General features: G+C 35.8%; 1 protein-coding gene across 10 annotated transcripts in view; it reads right to left on the bottom strand.

Moving 5' to 3' along the window:
• postnb (periostin, osteoblast specific factor b) overlaps positions 1-15,956 on the bottom strand; it is a 28,993-nt gene extending 13,037 nt beyond the window's left edge. For 8 of the 10 annotated variants that reach the window (XM_087282499.1, XM_087282501.1, XM_087282502.1 and 5 more), the window contains exons 1-11: positions 15,795-15,956; positions 14,362-14,460; positions 11,541-11,605; positions 9,013-9,170; positions 8,767-8,931; positions 8,537-8,683; positions 8,107-8,248; positions 6,252-6,464; positions 4,742-4,876; positions 1,236-1,384; positions 68-204 (exon numbers count right to left, since the gene is read on the bottom strand). In XM_087282499.1, the coding sequence (XP_087138625.1) occupies positions 68-204; positions 1,236-1,384; positions 4,742-4,876; positions 6,252-6,464; positions 8,107-8,248; positions 8,537-8,683; positions 8,767-8,931; positions 9,013-9,170; positions 11,541-11,605; positions 14,362-14,460; positions 15,795-15,913 (1,529 nt within the window). In that variant the 5' untranslated portion in view covers positions 15,914-15,956. 10 annotated transcript variants of the gene reach the window in all.
• Positions 15,957-17,568: the final 1,612 nt, after the last annotated feature.

Genomic DNA, 17,568 nt, shown 5'->3' with positions numbered 1-17,568 from the left:
TAAATAAAGCAAAAAAAAAAGACCAGAGGAACATATAGTGTGAGAAATTCCCTGCTCTGTTTCTTACTTGAAGGCACCATTTTTCACCAGGATTTGGAACATGCTGGACTCTGCTGGCGAGATCAGGGTCTTCATGAGATGCAGGGCACCATTGCTTCCCTCTTTGCTGCCACGGATCAAGCACGCATTCTCAATGCAGAGAGCCTGCACAGATCAAATATTACGAGACAGTTTACTTCCTCAGAATGTAGTAATGGAAACTACTGTACAATGTCAATAAATGTCAGTATTAGTAATGGCCAGTGAATGACAACTTAGTACAGTAGTACAGTAGACATTTCAGAGTACTGACAATTTTATGACACTGTTTTTCCCAGCAGTAAAAAATATTTTTTAAATATTGTAAACATACTGCATGTAGTAAAATGTGCAATCCTTGATATATTTTGACTTTGTTGTATTAGAATTGGCATTATTTTACTTCATTCTTAATATTTTAGACATATTTTGGTCATCATTTGCATTATATATATATATTTTACACACATTCTATATAAATAAATTATTTTTAATTTTTTACAAATTTGTATTTTTACAAATACAATTTGAACAAGTCATAAGTAAGAAAAAGAACCATTTGTGACCAAAATATAGTTAAAAGTATCGTTAATGATAATATTAAATATATATAAAATATTTGGTCTTTTATGTATAGTTTAAAAAATGAATTATAAGATTCTCAAACCTCTAAAAGCTAAATTATGTTAGAATACCGGAAAAGCCAGCCTTATTTCACCAGGAAACGTAGCATTTTACGTTTTATCAGTTTAGTGGCTAATTTGTACAAATTCGTACATACGAAGTTCAGTCATACGAAAATGTAGGATTTTAAAAAATGGAGGCGTGGCAACCAAACCCAACCCTAAACCAAACCATCATTGGGGATAAGCAAACTGTACTAAATTGTATGAATGAGATCGTACAAAAATTCAAATGATACAGCCACTAAATCAAAAAGTTAGAAATTGACATGAGATAGTGTTTGGAAAAGCAGCTGCATTATATATATATATATATATATATATATATATATATATATATATATATATATATATATATATATATATATATATATATATATTTTTTTTTTTTTTTTTTTTTTTAACATGGATTGTAGAAATCAGACAAAAAAAATAATAATTAGCAAAGACAAAAAAAAAAAAAACAATACTGACTGTGCGGTAGACGAAGACTCTGAGAAATTTCCCTGAGAGTGTTTCCAGACGCTGGCCATTGTATAGCTGACTCAGCACAATTTTATTCTTCAGGATGTGGTTTTCCAGAATGATCTTCAGGAAGCTCTGGTCCATGGACATCACCTCATCTAGATTGCAGAGAAAAACAAAATGTATTGTTTCTCATCATGACAAGAAAACTATCCCCATTCACAAAGATTACAAAGACCAAAACTCAAAAAAATGGCCTTTGCTACTTGTTTAAACTCATTCATTCATTCATTTTCTTGTCGGTTTAGTCCCTTTATTAATCCGGGGTTTTTACGCAGCGGATGCCCATCCAGCCACAACCCATCTCTGGGAAACATTCACACACACTCATTCACACACACTCATACACTATGGACAATTTAGCCTACTCAATTCACCTGTACCGCATGTCTTTGGACTGTGGGGGAAACCGGAGCACCCGGAGGAAACCCACGCGAACGCAGGAAAAACATGCAAACTCCACACAGAAACGTCAACTGAGCCAAGGCTCGAACCAGCGACCTTCTTGCTGTGAGGTGACAGCACTACCTACAGCACCACAGCGTCACCCACTTGTTTAAACTACTTATTTAAAATGAGTCCAAACAACACAATATTAAGGTTTTTTGGGATAACTTAATTGTTTTATGTTAAATCCACTTAAATTTGTAAAAACGCTTAAATTAACTTAATTGATTTGTGTTGGGACAACATGAAGGAATATGTGTGGAACCAAAGAGTTTAGAATGACCAAGAGGCGACACTCAGTAGAACATTTCATTGCAACAGCAGCGCCCAGCAACAGCCCCGGATTCCACCATCTGAAAGCGATCAGCCGTCCATTGGATCTTATTGCTGTCACGATGGCAAGCAGCTGCTCTGTTTTTTATTTATTTATTTAAAAAGCGCATTAAAGCTGAGATACAACCTGAAAGACGACAATACAACACTTATACAACACTTACTATCACAATCATCAGCACTTTTAATAGTTTATTTTACAGACTTATATTAAGCTGTTGTTCTATAGGAGTTTTCATTCCAAAATGGCAGCCGTGCCATCTAGTGGCTGTTTCCCAAATTGCACTAGAGTGTCGCCTCTTGGCGATTCTGTGCTCTTTGGTGGAACCAAGAATTTTTTACAGCAAATATATATTCAAATCTAAACATAAATAAAGAGTCTATAGCATAAAAATGTTATGTTTCAAACTGCTATATTTAAAGACGTGGTCGTGGAGATGTGTTTAAAGAATTTACATTCCAGACAGGACTTTAAGTTATTGTAGCCTTAGGCACTGTCCCTTTACCACTGGCAGACTAGTAAAAGGAACAATTTTCCCTCTAAATATAATGTGATGAATGTGTTCATGTGTCATTAGACACAAATGAACCACAAACATGCGATGATGAGGTGAAACAGCCTCCTGTGAGGTCTGAAACCTGGAGCTGAAGCTTTTGTCTTAGTCTTTCACCATCTCTTGAGTGCTTTAAGCCCACTGAGGCCTATAGATTAACAGATAGACAGCTACTGTGTCAGCAAACTGTCTGTATGAATTGTCTGTTTTTACACCTGCTAACCCTCAAGCAATAAGAGGTACAGTATGCACAGCATAACTTGCATAGTTATGACAGCACAGGTTAAAAGGTTAGTTAGCCTAAAACTGAAAATTCAAAAAGTATTTACTCACACTTCACTTTTTCAAACCCGTTTGAGATTTTATCATTTGTTGCATATTTCTTTCAATGTTTTAAACAAGTAATCATTGACTTCCGTAGTATTTTTTTCCAACTGTGGCTACCAGTTTCCGGCATTCTTCAAATTAATTGCATCCCAAATGATACACTATAGACTATGCACTTATACACTATGCCCAAATGCACCTAAATAATAGACATTTGCTTGAACAATCCAAAATAAACAAATTAATCCATCCTCAGCCTCCTATCGCTCATCCCTTTCCTCTACATGAGCAAAGCTGTGGCCATTTTTTTAGAATCTTTAATGTGAATGGACCCTAGCAGACACACAAAATCATAAGACTTTAATATTAGGTTAGATTTAGGTCACCAGCATCTTAGGACAATGTTATTTTGACGTCCATTAACAACATGAAATGACATTGATATTTGGTTGATTTTAGGTTTTCTTGGAAAGTGACCAAAATCCAACGTCGAGCCAACTTCTTAAAGCAATGTTATATTGATATCAAATACCAACATTTATTTATCAGGTATGGCAACCAAAATCCAACGTCTGATAGATGTCATAGTGGTAACATCCACACAACGTCAAGCTGTAACATCATTAGACGTTGATGTTTTGTTGTTTTTAGGTTGCGTGGGAAAATAACCAAACTGCTACATCAGTCCGGTGTTGGACATTGACATCGGCCTAATGTTGAGTTCTGACATCAACCCAATTCTCATTTCCAAACAAAATGCAACATCCCATGATGTTGGGGTACAATGTCAATCTGATGTCATGTTGACGTCCCGTGCCTACTGGGACTACTGATACTATTAATATTACAAAATGACATAAAATAGTGCATATGAATGCAATTTGGGATTTATTATTTTGTGTTCAACAGAAAAACGGAATCCAAAAAGGTTTGGAACCACAAGAAAGTGAATTTATTATTCATAAATGATGCATTTCATTTTTTTGCCTAAAAGCCTCTTTTTATTTAAACAACTCTATTACAGTAGCTGTTTATGACCACTGTTTAGTCATATCACACATTAAAACAAATGTTTTTAAAAATCATAGTCTCCGGACTTGGTGCATCCCAGACACTGATGTTTTAGGTTAGAATAATTAGGAGATAACTTTAGAATGATTAGATCAGTCAGAATCAAGCATTTAATAGGCCTGTTGTGTGGCAATAAAAAGAAAGATGTAATCTTGTCTGACCATCTAAGATTGGGTCTTAACACCAAAAATTAACAAAAAATCCTCACCATTAACCAAAGTAGTTCTAAACGCTTCTGTTGATGACAAAACTAAATACTCAGAAGAATGTTGAAAAAAAAGTTGAAAAAAAAAATACTACAAAAGCCAATGGCTATTTTATTCCATCATTCTTCATAATATCTTTCTTTCTATTGAACAGAAGAAAGAAACTCAAACAGGTTTGAAACAAGTGAAGGATGTGTAAATTATGACGAAGTAAACTGAATCTGGTCAAACTTAACATTAGCATAATAATTTTGAATAGTATTAAAAGCACACTGTGAGCATATATTAGTTCAATTTGTTGTTCGCTTTTGACATCTGATAAAACATTTGGACTCTGAGATGTGTGACAACACTTTAGCAAGCTGATAGAGTCAAGGCACGTAAGCAAAAGAAAAACACATTTAAAAAAAAAAACTGGCAATAAGATAGAAGAAACAAGCAGCTGAGTTAAGCCAGGAAGACTGTGAAAATCTGAAAAGAGTTGGAGAGTGACGAGTATTGAGATGTGTTTGCTCACCGTTGAAGGCTGCATTGACTGGGGCCAGAAGCGTGTACTCAGCCTGGGGTCTCATCGCTGCAGACAAGCCCAGCTCTGTCAACATGTCACTGAAGGTGGCCTGAGATTGTCCAACCAACTCCATAACCTGTTTAGCTTAGATGAAAAAAGCAAAGTTGCAATATTTTGAAAGTATTGTAGAAAAGAAGGCAGTAATGGAGAGTTTGAGCTGGTGTGTGCATTTACAGTGTATTTCTAACAATTTAAATTTAAATTTAAACTCTGTTGAGTAGTAAAATTGTCAGTGCAGTTGTGGGCAAAGCACAAAGACAACCAAACAAAGTTTATTCAATGAGAATTAAACAGAAAGCACATTTCACTATTGAAGATTGTTCCCATCCCTTAAAATAAAATTTCAGATCTTGCCTTCAAATAAGATGTTTAATGCAACTTTAAGTAAAAAAAAAAATGTGTATCAAATGTCCTTGTGTACCAAATGTGCGGACTGCTGTTAAATTTGAGTTTTCAATGTAATATATGTAATGACATTGAAAGTTTTTGTGTTGCATGTTATGCGTGTAATGTAAACGCTGATGTGGTTGTGTGGTAAAGCCAAAGATAAATTCCCACTTGTCAAAAATAAAGAAAGTAAAAAAATAATTCTTAGTAAAATAATAAAAATATATATATATATATGCATTCCATTCATTATCTTTAAACTGGAATGATTTACAAATGTATAATTTACAGTAAACTGAATCAATTAATAATGTAAAATAATGCAAAATGCTTAAATATGAAAGGACTATTTCATTCTGTTACTAATTGTAAACCATACAGAGTTGACAATTAAAAAAAGTTGACAAATTTTAAAAGTTGACATTTTCTACCATTTTGTGCTTTAGCTCAAGATGCTAACCTCAAACCTCATACTAAATGACATTTCCAAATCTGAATGTTATGTATTTTCATCATATTATTGTTTTTAAAAGTGCATGAGAAATTCATTGAAATATTACAACAGGGTTGATAAACATGTGAAGTGAAGTGTTACAAACTAACTTTGAGAGGAGCACGTGATATGATTGATTGCGGCTGTTCTCTCATCAGTAATTATTAGTAAGCCAATAAGATCATTCCAAATTCACTATAAATAGCCTGAATAGCATTATTCCCTTATCTTTATTTTTAAAAGAATCCCCCATCCACCCTATCTCCCCCTTTTCCTTCTTTAACGGAAGAGCTCTCGAAAACTCCCTGATCTCGTTTCCCCTTACATGCTCATTGACCAGGCAGGAGCCCTGGGCTAAATGATCTCCCAGCTCAGGGTTCTCTCCCATAATCTGCTATCATTATCAAGCAATATCTAAGTATGACCTTTTGAAGTATATACCAGTGAATATGTAAACAATAAAAAACAACTTTATGATACTAAATGAATTTGGTGTGACTAAAACCCCCTTAAAATGTTAATACAATAGAAAAAGCTAATAGACAACACAATAAATAAAACAAAAAAAAATTTGCTAACCAGAGTCTGGCATGAGGACCTCATCGATGAGATGAATGACTCCATTGGTGGCGACAATATCCTTCTTGAGTACCATCTTGATGCCGTTGACTGTGAGACTGTCTCCGTCACAGCCAATCTCAATATTGCTGCCCTCCAGGGTTTCATGTGATGTGCCGGCCATGATGGCCTCAGAGCACTGAACAGAGTTCAACAGATGGTAGTTGAGGAGAGCTGGAAGAGAAGACACAGCAGTCTCTGTCATCCAACACATCTGTTATTCCTCTTACACGCCTCTTGAGATGAGAGGAAATCATGGAAAAATGATATTTGTTATGTTTCTTTCCCTCTTTTTTTTGATGTTTAGAACATGCCACAGGTACAAAAGCACAAATGGGAATGAGTCTGTTTCAAAATGCATCATAAAAAGTAGCTGAAATGACATTTTGAACAGTGATTTAAAACTCTTTTCTTATTTTTTATTTGAAACATATATTGAATTACTTAGCAAGCTCAACTTGTTTTAAAAGTTTATCCAGGATTCGTTGAAGGTCTTTTTTTTTCTGTTATAGGCCATCGATTGCAGTGAATAAACATTTCAAGTTGGTTTTTGACTGATTAAAAATAGCCATCGAATTTGTAATAGGTTTTCTTGGATGAAAATTATTGTAAATTCAAATATTATGATGGTTAATATTTGTAAATGCTGTGATTTGATGCACAGATTTTATACAATGCATGCAAACATTCACATGTCATTGCATCTCCCATTAGTTCCCAAAAGGAAACCTGGCGGGATCCTTGGGAGCCTTTGGGTCCTTTCTGAGTAAGTCTCTCAGCAGTTTCAAGCCATTTGACAGCAAATGGAGCACTCTGATCTCAAGTCAAAAGTCTGGCTAGGGACTAATAAGAGGGCGGAGATCCCATCACCGCCATTTTTCAATGGATCGTAAAGCTAACAGCTGTTTCCTGTCTATATGTATTGGCAAGACAAGAACAGTGCTCTTTTCAGAAGGTCTCAGATCTTTCTCCTTTGGCCTTACGATCAACATAATGCATTACATTTTTCTATCACTCTGGAAAACAAGAGCATCTGGAGCCAAGTGTGTGAATTTGTTCAAGCTGCCTGTCATTTCACTGCACTGTTCATTGTGCTGATGGTTTCATAGGCAGGCTATGCTTAATCATACCAGGCATTAGCATCTAGGTTAAACTTGGTGTTTCCTTTTTCATTTCCCTGCCTTTCCTCAATTTAAACTGCTTCAGTAGCAGATCAAATGTCTTTCCGCTTGGCCACAAATATGGCTATAATATTAGTTTTATTTTCATTTTCACTCAGGCAGTTAATATAAACCCTAGTGTACTTCAAACAAACCTTATATTCATTAGAGTGGATTATTATGTCATTCCTTTACACGATCGCCAAAATTGAACTGAATGAATTCCAAAGCAAACATCAACCACTGTATTCCAAAAATACCAAAAGGCGTACCCATGAACTTTCTTTCTGCTGCCAAAAACATTCAGATTTGATCTCATCTCCAAGTGACTCAACTGTAGCCCTGTCTCAATCTCAAAGCAGTCCCTAAAGTGTGGTTATGGCACCATTTGCAAACTGTCTGCAAATTCCACAGCTCAAGGCACATCTGGTTTGAAAGGGGGCAAAATAACCCTTGGCCCCTCTCAGTTGACTCATATCAACAAACACGGCACGAGGGAACCACCAATCCCTTGATTTCCTGCACCTTTGTCTCATTAAATAAGAATAAAGATTTCTTTGTGCCAAGTCTGCCATCAATACGGGACTAAACGTGTCTGCTTGGCTACTCTGTTTGAGAACAGCGCAATGGGAAGTCATGTGGCTTTACGGGTTTACCTTGGAGGGACTTCTTGTCTTTCATGAGCCTGTCCAGAACCTCTCTACCCAACTTGTCAAAGGCAGCATTGGTGGGGGCAAATAGGGTGAAGTGTCCTGGCTCACCCAGCTTGTCGATCAATCCAGAATCAGTAGCTACAGTCTGGACAAAAATAGAAACATCTTTTGTTCAACGGTTTTGAAACACAGATCATGCCTAAATAGTTCTAAGCAGGGGTGACCAAACTCAGTCCTGGAGTGCCGGTGTCCTGCTGAGTTTAGCTCCAACTTGCTTCAACACACTTACCAGGAAGTTTCTAGTATATCTAGTAAGAACTTGATAAGCTGGTTCAGGTGTGTTTGATTAGGGTTGTAGCTAAACTCTCCAGGACACCGGCCCTCCAGGATCGAGTTTGGACAACCTTGGTTCTAAGTTTCACTTAAGACTTACGCTCAAAGTGCTCAAATCATCTTCCACTTCGATCATATCCTGAATGGTGCTGCCAACTGCTGTGATGACGCGGTCAATGACATGAACAACTCCGTTGGTGGCCACCTGGTTGCCGTGAATGATCCTGGCACAGTTCACTGTGACTACCTAAATAAGGACCATATGTAGAATCAATCCCTCATGAGCTAGCAAGTAACCATAATTCTCTGTTTCTCAAAATATCAAGTTACCCCATTGGAGTAATGATTGATGTGCAGGCTCAAGTCGTTGTACATAGAGGTAGCGGTCATTCCATTCTTGAGGTCTTTAGTGAGGAGACGCTTGTTGACCATGTGGTAGTGAAGAGCATTGTACAGCTCGATATTCACATTGCTCACCAGAGCATTTCTCACCTCCTGTAAGACAAAGAGCAAGTCAATGCAAAAAATGTCTAGGAATAGCTTGATTCCCATGTGCTTGGTGGAGAGAGATTTTACCGCTTCGAGAAGATCCCAGGCATCGTTACTGGGTGCAAAAAAGGTGTATGATCCTGCACCTTCAATCTCTTGCCGGAGTTTGGAAATATCTGAGTAGTCTTGAGTAGTTTTTGCTTTGACTAGACCCAGGGTTCCAAAAACGTTGTCAATGGGAGCAACTATAAGGAAAGTGACATAAAAATTGCAGCATAATTATGGCTTTCGAAGAGAGTGGTGCAGGTAAAGCATCAAAAGTAGAGTTCTCTTTGGTGGGATTTCCTGTGGATTTTATAATAGATTCTTTTTTAAATTATAAGAAAAATATTATCTGTGGTAAACATAACAATACTGAACAACGAAAGGCATGTTTATTTAAAAATATATACATTTTTAAGTATTCGCTTGTTAAGTGTGACGTCACGCGAAGCGGCTTCCGGTTCTAAGCACTGTACCAAACTGTATGAAGAGACTCAATGAATGGTAATAAGAAACGTTTAAAAAGCGATGTAATACTTTCGAAAATCATGATCGCAATATATACAATTAAAGTCAGAATTATTAGCCCCCCCGTTTATTCTGCCCCCAATGTCTGTTCAACAGAGAGATTTTTTCAACACATTTCTGAACACAATAATTTTAATAACTCATCTCTAATAACTGATTTATTTTTTATTTGCAATTTTGACAGTAAATAATATTTCACTAGATATTTTTCAAGACACTTCTATACAGCTTAAAGTGACATTTAAAGACTTAACTAGGTTAACTAGATAGGTTAGGCTAATTAGGCCAGTCATTGTATAACGATGGTTTGTTCTGTAGACCATTGAAAAAAAAGTTAGCTTAAAGGGGCTAATAATTTTGACCGTAAAATGGCCTTTAAAAATTAAAAGCTTTTATCCTAGCCAAAATAAAACAAATAAGACTTTCTCCAGAAGAAAAAATATTATCAGACATACTGTGAAAATGTCCTTGCTCTGTTAAACATCATTTGGGAAATATTTTAACAAAATAAATAAATTCAAAGGGGGGCTAATAATTCTGTCTCTATATATTCATGCCTAATATCCGATAGCCAGAAAGTGATAAATTTTTTATAAATTGTTAATATATTGGTGTCTGTGATGCAGCAAGTTATATACAATTCACTTTTATCCATGATATGATTAAAAAATCATAAACGAAATAAACGAAAAATTTCTCAATTCAAATGTGTAGCAGCTTGGACCCGGAAACAGAATTTCATACGTCACGACTTAACAAGCAGATTAAGTATGACATGCATGATTCTAAGAAGTCAGTAATTATATAAGAATGTTTGAGGCTTTACAGCTTAACAAAATGCCCAGGTATTATCCGTTATGTTTACCACGAACCATATTTTATTAACTAATTGAAAATTCCTATTAAAAAACCCACAGAGTAACCCACAGTGAATTATCAGTAAAGAAGTAAAGAACCCACAGTGAATTATCAGTAAAGAAGTAAAGAACCCACAGTGAATTATCATATTAGCTAGTAATTATACTTAGCTTATCATGTTAAATAATCATTATTCTCTGGGGCTCAGACACACTCTCTCAGTTCAAAACTAGATTAAAGATCTTTTTACTAAAGCATACAAAAGCGGCCCTTAATGCATTGCATAACGGTATGATGCATGAATGTGCTTCACGCAGGTGAGCTGGCTTGACAACCACCTGTAGGACACACTCCTCCTTAATACACCAGACATTGTGTTACAAACTCTCATATGCTTTACATACTTGTTTCTATGTTTGTTTATATAACTGCTATTTTCATTTGTAACATTTGTCTACGCTCATTTTTTTTTCTTTATGCTCTATTTTCACCTGGTGGTACTCATTCTGAGGTCCCTAAAGAATATACAGAACCATTGATGCGATCCAAGACCTGTGAAGAGATGATCCCAAGGTATCCATAATCCTGGACCAGGCCGTATCTTGAGCTCATGCTGTGGTCGTCATGGAAAAATGAAGTGCATAAGACTGATTCCTGAAAAACCACCATGACAAAAGAGTCCCTGCATTGATCCTGTGGGCCAGTCTGTCCTCCCGCCGGAGCACTACTCACACCTGAAGATTCTCTACGATGGACGTCCAGCTTCTCCAGCCTCCGACACCTAGACTGCAGCTCCACACAGGAAGTTTGGCCAGAAGAAAAAAGTTTGTGCCCAACAGAGCCTGGTCTCTCTCTAGGTTTTTTTTTTCCCTCACTTCATCAATTTGTGAAGTTTTATTCCTTAACACTGTCATCACTGGCTTGCTTGGATCAGGACTTGTGGAGCTGCGCTTGGGTGGATTCGTTCTTCAGTGTTTGGACTTTCAGCAGTGAAATTTAAACCACACTGAACTAAACTAAACTTAACTTCAACTCTGAAATCTGGACTTTACTAGAACTATGATAAGCTGCCTTGACACAATCTACATTGTGAAAAGGGCTATATAAATAAACATGAATTGAATTGAATTGAATTTAATTATTAGGATTTCCAATGTTAGAAAGCAACTATTATAAAACCAACCAACCTGCAGGACAGCCACGCTGGCCTGCCAGCTCCATGTAACCTGGGCAACACTCATACAACACGGTCCTGGATAAAGACATAAAACAAGAAGAACATGTGTTAAATATGTATGAAAAACTCAGACATTTGGCGCCACTTGAAAAAAAATACAATACCAGTAGTGTACAGACTCAAATTCATTTTTTTTATTCCTGGATGCCATTCACTCATCGTTACAAGCTATCCTGATTTTAATGATAACACAGTTCATGGTTCTGGACAGACAGTCTTTCCATATGGCAACCATTAACTGACTTTGTACATAAACATGCTATGTGGTCCCGTGGATTCTGCTGTATTCCACTATTATTATGTTGTCACAGCATTGCATTAATACTTAAAGTGCCCTGAAGCTAAGCACTGAAACCAACTTGGTGGTTTGGTAGGGCTGAGGGGTATTTTTTTGGATCCAGGATGCCTTTAAAGTAAATTTACAACCCTTGGTTTTGGAAGTTACAATGTACAATGGAAGGAAATGTCGAATCAGCAGGTTTCCAGTAATGGAGGTTGCATTCTGGTTTTTCTGTTTTCTTTGAAAGCGGCCCTTAAAACATTCAAACCAAGCTTGTAAATATGTTTTCATGGCCACACAAACTGAATCTCATGAATGAGAAGACATTGTGTTCTTGGTAGGATGAAGAAACAAATCTAAAAATATATTATCCACATTTAAAACTACACATATGTAAAGTAAATGTAATATATAATAATAATAAGCATTACTTATGTAGATATAGAAGCAACATAGAAACAACATGTTTTGCACAGTTGAATTATAATATAAAAGTCCACCATAAACATTCTTTGTAAAACCAAAGAATTTTTGTGCATCATTACTCCTTTTTATTTCTTTTCCACTCATTTTAACCAGTTGCAAGTTCATATGCATCATAACAAGCTCTTAATATGAGTAATGGGTACAATAAAACTCACCTAAGCTAATTATGCCAACTATACAGCAGCCATATTGTAGAGTTAATAAAGAGCTGATAATGGGAAACAGGTTTTTTACTAGCTCCTCAGAGAAAACATCACTGGAGAGTTACGATCCTCTGAGAGCTTCTCAAAGCTGCTTGTTTTAAATCCACTCCAGCGGTGGTGGAGATTCACAGATGGACACTAGTCAGGGTTAATGGGAAGCCCTCGTGGAAATCTCAACGCCATCAAAATGTTTCCATCTGAAGCATATTGCTGGATTCCACAGAAAAATAAAACAGCCTGCAAATCACCAAATGAAAACTGACATCCACTGGTTAAGTCTGTGGATTGGGATAGAGCAATCAGGAGACATGCAAAATTATCCTCTATTTGACTGCCGTAATAAGGATCCAGAAGGCAAAGGCTTTGGAGCGGTCTGAGAGATTAGACTCTCGCCAAAACATAAAGCATCTCTCCCAAAAATGAAAGGAAAACATGACTCCAGTTGACCAGGCATGCAGAGAGAATACAACCACATTAATCATTTGGGGGAAGGTCAGATTTTCCCCAAGTTCCTCCTGGTGAGTTGCTAGTTCAAAGGATTCACAATAATACACACATGTCCAAACCATTAGGAGGGAAATAAACCATCAGATGGTGGAGATATCTACCAAAATATATGAAGGTAAGCTTTGTAGAACATCAAACCGATCACTTCAAAAGAACTTCCCTCATCTGCACTCTGAAAAGCTGTTAGTAATCTCTGCGGGAGATCTAAGACTGTCATACTCAACTCATTTATATAAGCTAAGCACACTAAACCAGATATTTACAAAGATTGCCAGACCGCTATGTAATGGTCTGCTGAGCAGAGAGAAAATGCTCAGTGCAGAACTTTTCCTGGCGTTCTGATTTTCAAAAGTGCAAGATAAGCAGAATATCTCGGGCAAGTCTGGCTTTGCAACTAAGGAAGTCAGAAACCACTGGAGGTTACCTCACATCGGTGCTGTTTGGTCACATGTGAGAGGTCTGGGTAACCTCTTTACATTGCCATTGCTCTTTTTTTCCAGTCACGGAAAAAGAAATTGAAACCGGAGACATAACCAACTCTACATGAATCAAGGGTTGTGGTTGACCATGCTGGCCTCCAGAAACCACCACCTCATTAATGGAGCATTCACAGTAGGACACTAAGATGAGTGCTGCTCATCTTACCCTATGCTGTTGATCTAGATGGTGGAAATTTGCTGTTGTTGTTGTCTTTAAAATTTCACACATCTTTAAGTTTGCTTAGAGCTTCCAGAAAAACAAAAGAGCCTGCTGACATTTCCTTGCAGACAGATGTGTAATCTCGCCCTAGGACAGAAATTTAAGAAAGGGTGTTTCAACACAAGCCAAGCACTCCAGGCGAGCTCTATACTGCTTGCTTTAATCATAGATGGCATGTCCTGACAATGTCAGTGGGTCTCACCATTTTATACCAATTAAGGCTTTGCAATTCTCTGGTTTGTGAGGGTTAGTGCTGTAGAATCCCATGGAATTTGGATTGTTGCAATGAAGTAATTCTTTTTCTATTTACCCCATCTATGTTTTGGCAGGCATAATGAACAGTAAATCTACTGTCACACTCAAATTCTGCATTTTACAAAGCAAGCATTGTAAATTCAACTATTAAGATGCATTTGGCGCTCCCCTTAAGCAGGAAATCATATGTACATGTAACTGCTGGAAACCTTCCCGAACTCTTACCAGTTGGGAGAGTGAACTTTCACCTTTGACCACTGGGAGCAGCTGGAACTTTCCAGTTTCTGTCAAAGAGACAGGATTTGTAATGGCCTGCAGAAATCATAAAACATCACACTTACGCTGTCTTTCCACAAATGGCCCCTTGGTACCAATTACGACAAGTACTGAAATATTTCTTCTTTGTCCCCACGACTTGCTGGAGAGCACACATATTTGGTCTGCAGAGAGGTAAAGGTAAGAAAGGATGAAATGAGTAAATCGAGACAAAAAAGCAACAGAAAATTGGTTTAAACACTAGGATATTATAGTTTGGCTTTAATATAATGGGGTAAAATTAGGATAATGTACTTTAAAACACCCAGTCCACACACACACACACACACACCCATACACACCCAAACACAAACACATTTTTGTAAAAAAACAACAACAAAAAAAACATATAAATTAAGTATACACAAAATAAAAAAGGACATTTTATTTTAAGCTACAATTCTAGCTATTAACAATTCATTAACTATACCTTTTGCCTCAATAAAATCATAATTTGCTACTTATTAATAGTTATTAAGGTTACTAGTTAGGTTTAGGTATTGGAAAGGATAATAAAAAATAGAAAAATACATTACAAAGCACTCAAAACTTTTAACCTGACTGTGAACAAATAAATTACTAATTTCACGCTTAATGATTTATTTAAAAAAACAAAATATTATATTATATTAAAGACAATATTATTTAGTATGACAATAAACTAGAATGAATGACAATATTTCATTACACCAGAAAGATCAGATTAGATATATTTTTACAGTCTTTCAGTTTACCTTAAATAAGACATTTTATAATAACATTTTAATGAGTATTAATAATAATAATAATAATAATAATAATAATAATAATAATAATAATAATAGTAATAATAATAACGACACATGCTAAATAAAAGATTTAGCATCAATAAACTAAACAAATATCCCTTCCCTTTGTTTTATGTTGTTTGTAATTACTAATTTCACTCTTAATTAATTATTAAAAAATTTATATAGGTCATAAATATTATTTATTATGACAATAAACTAGCACGAATGACTATATTTCATTACACCAGAAAGATCAGATAAGATATATTTAACAGTCTTACAGTTTAGCTTAAATAAGACATTTTATAATAGCATTATAATGAATAATAATAATATTAATCATCCTCATAATAATTACATGCAAAAAAAAGATGTATCTATAAAAACAAATATCTCTGATTTTGCGCTTTGTTTTTTGTTGTTTGAAGTTACTAATTTCACTCTTAATTATTATTAAATTTTTTAATTATAGGTCACAATCATAATTCAATTATTTACAATTTATCACAATTATTATATATTTCTTTACACCGGAAAGGTCAGATAAGATATATTTCTACAGTTTATTATAAATAAGACGTTTTATAATAACATTATTATGAATAATAATAATAATAAAAATAGCTACACGTGCAAAATAAGAATAATAAAAAAAATTAACATCAATAAATTAAACAAATATCTCTTACCCTTGTTTCTTTGCACGAATACGGCTGTGTGCAACTATTTTGTCATAAGCTGAAGAATCTGCCTGGTCAAAGGCAGACAGCACAAAGAGTGCAAAAGTAGCTGCAAAGAGGAGCTTCATCCCTGCTTTCTCCTCTGTGAGACTTCAGAGCAAGAAATGGGCTTGAGCTGAGGGGGAGAGGGCTTTTATAGCTCAGCTCTGAAGATACTGGCAGACTGTCAGTGCACCAGCCTCTCCTGTTCACCAGTATGGCTCTATGATCTCACCTCCTAACACTGAATAAGCAAAACACAATTGCAGAGGATTAAAAACCAACCACCAGATGAGGTGTGAGGAGGAAATGTTGTACCAGAAGAATAATGATATACACAGGCAGCGATTTCAGTTTATATTAGGACGGGTTTGGAATGTTCACATTTAATCACTTTTTTAAAATACTACTAATCATTGTTATTCCCCAATTTAATAGGTGCTAACCCTCATTGGTGATATTTTAATATAGCAGAAGAAAATATGCATAAATATGAAACACATGCATGCAGTTACACAACGATTTCATAACCAAGTTTCCATAAATCAGAGAAATGCATCTAATTTACATTTCTCTCATTTAACAGCACATTATTCATTAAAAATTATATTATCACCTTGAGCAAACAGTTAAAATTCAGAATGCCTCTTGTGTTACCATGTAAAAATCATGTAAAACATTTGAGAAATTCTTAAAAATGTGTAACGTAAATGTACGTTTTCTTTGTTACAAATGGTCAAATTATTATTTTGGCTTATTACCAGGTATGCCAAATAATGATTGCGGTCTCAGACTTCTCAACTTTATGCTTTTCAGTAAGTCATATAACTGTATAAGACATTAAAGTATTTTTTAAGAAGTCTGGTAAACTTGAAGCGTTTCAGATTCAGTTAAGCAAGAAGAACATCATTTTACAAATCAATGGCTCCTGGAATAGAGTATAAATCAGTTTTACATAACACCATTGTTTCAATCCAAATATCCACATATTGACAATAATACCCACTCAAGCCCCAATAAAGCCTCTCCTACAGTGGTTTCCTCCAGATTCATGTCTCTGCTTGGCTCACTCTTGTGGCCAGATGTACACATAACTTTGAAAAGATGGCCCTATCTATTACAACCTTTAGAACTTTTTAGATGGGTGGCTCCATCTTGTGGAAGCCTGCACCGTTGCAACAACGACATAAAATGTAAATGTTTTCGCATACTTTACTGTTAGCAGAGTTTGAAGTCGCTGGTCACCAGCCGTCTTTAAAGAGCACTTTTGTCCCGGGACTTCTAGAAAAATCGAACTTTAGTGTCATTCACAGTTATAAAGCATGCAGGTTAAGTGAACATAAACACGTTTTTCCAAACACTCACATCATCTTCCTTTGATAGCAAGCACGCCGACATTTGACGGGATTTATTATAATGAAACATTGCTTATTTAGTCCTCACACCATCAAAGACGTAGAAGACCTTTTCCCCGCGAATATTCATTCGAAATGGTCCTTGACGATGCATAAAATTCAATTAAAAAAACAGCAAGGATAAAATTAAGTGATTAAATTTTAAACTCCGTTTAATTACTTATCAATTGATAGATTTAGTAAGCATAATCTTATTTGATCAAATAGAGAGTTATAATTCTAAATTGGATATAAAATGAATTCGCTCTATGCACGGCGGCGCGTGACACATTTCCGGTAAAATTTAAGACCCCGAGCCTACTTCCGCCGATCGTACAGTACAGTGCTAC

The sequence above is a fragment of the Danio rerio genome, chromosome 15 (assembly GCF_052040795.2).
Source record: "Danio rerio strain M-AB ecotype USA chromosome 15, GRCz13ab, whole genome shotgun sequence".
NCBI lineage: Eukaryota > Metazoa > Chordata > Actinopteri > Cypriniformes > Danionidae > Danio > Danio rerio.
The sequence above is the reverse complement of the archived record's forward strand: the minus strand, read 5'-3'. Positions and strand labels throughout refer to the sequence as shown.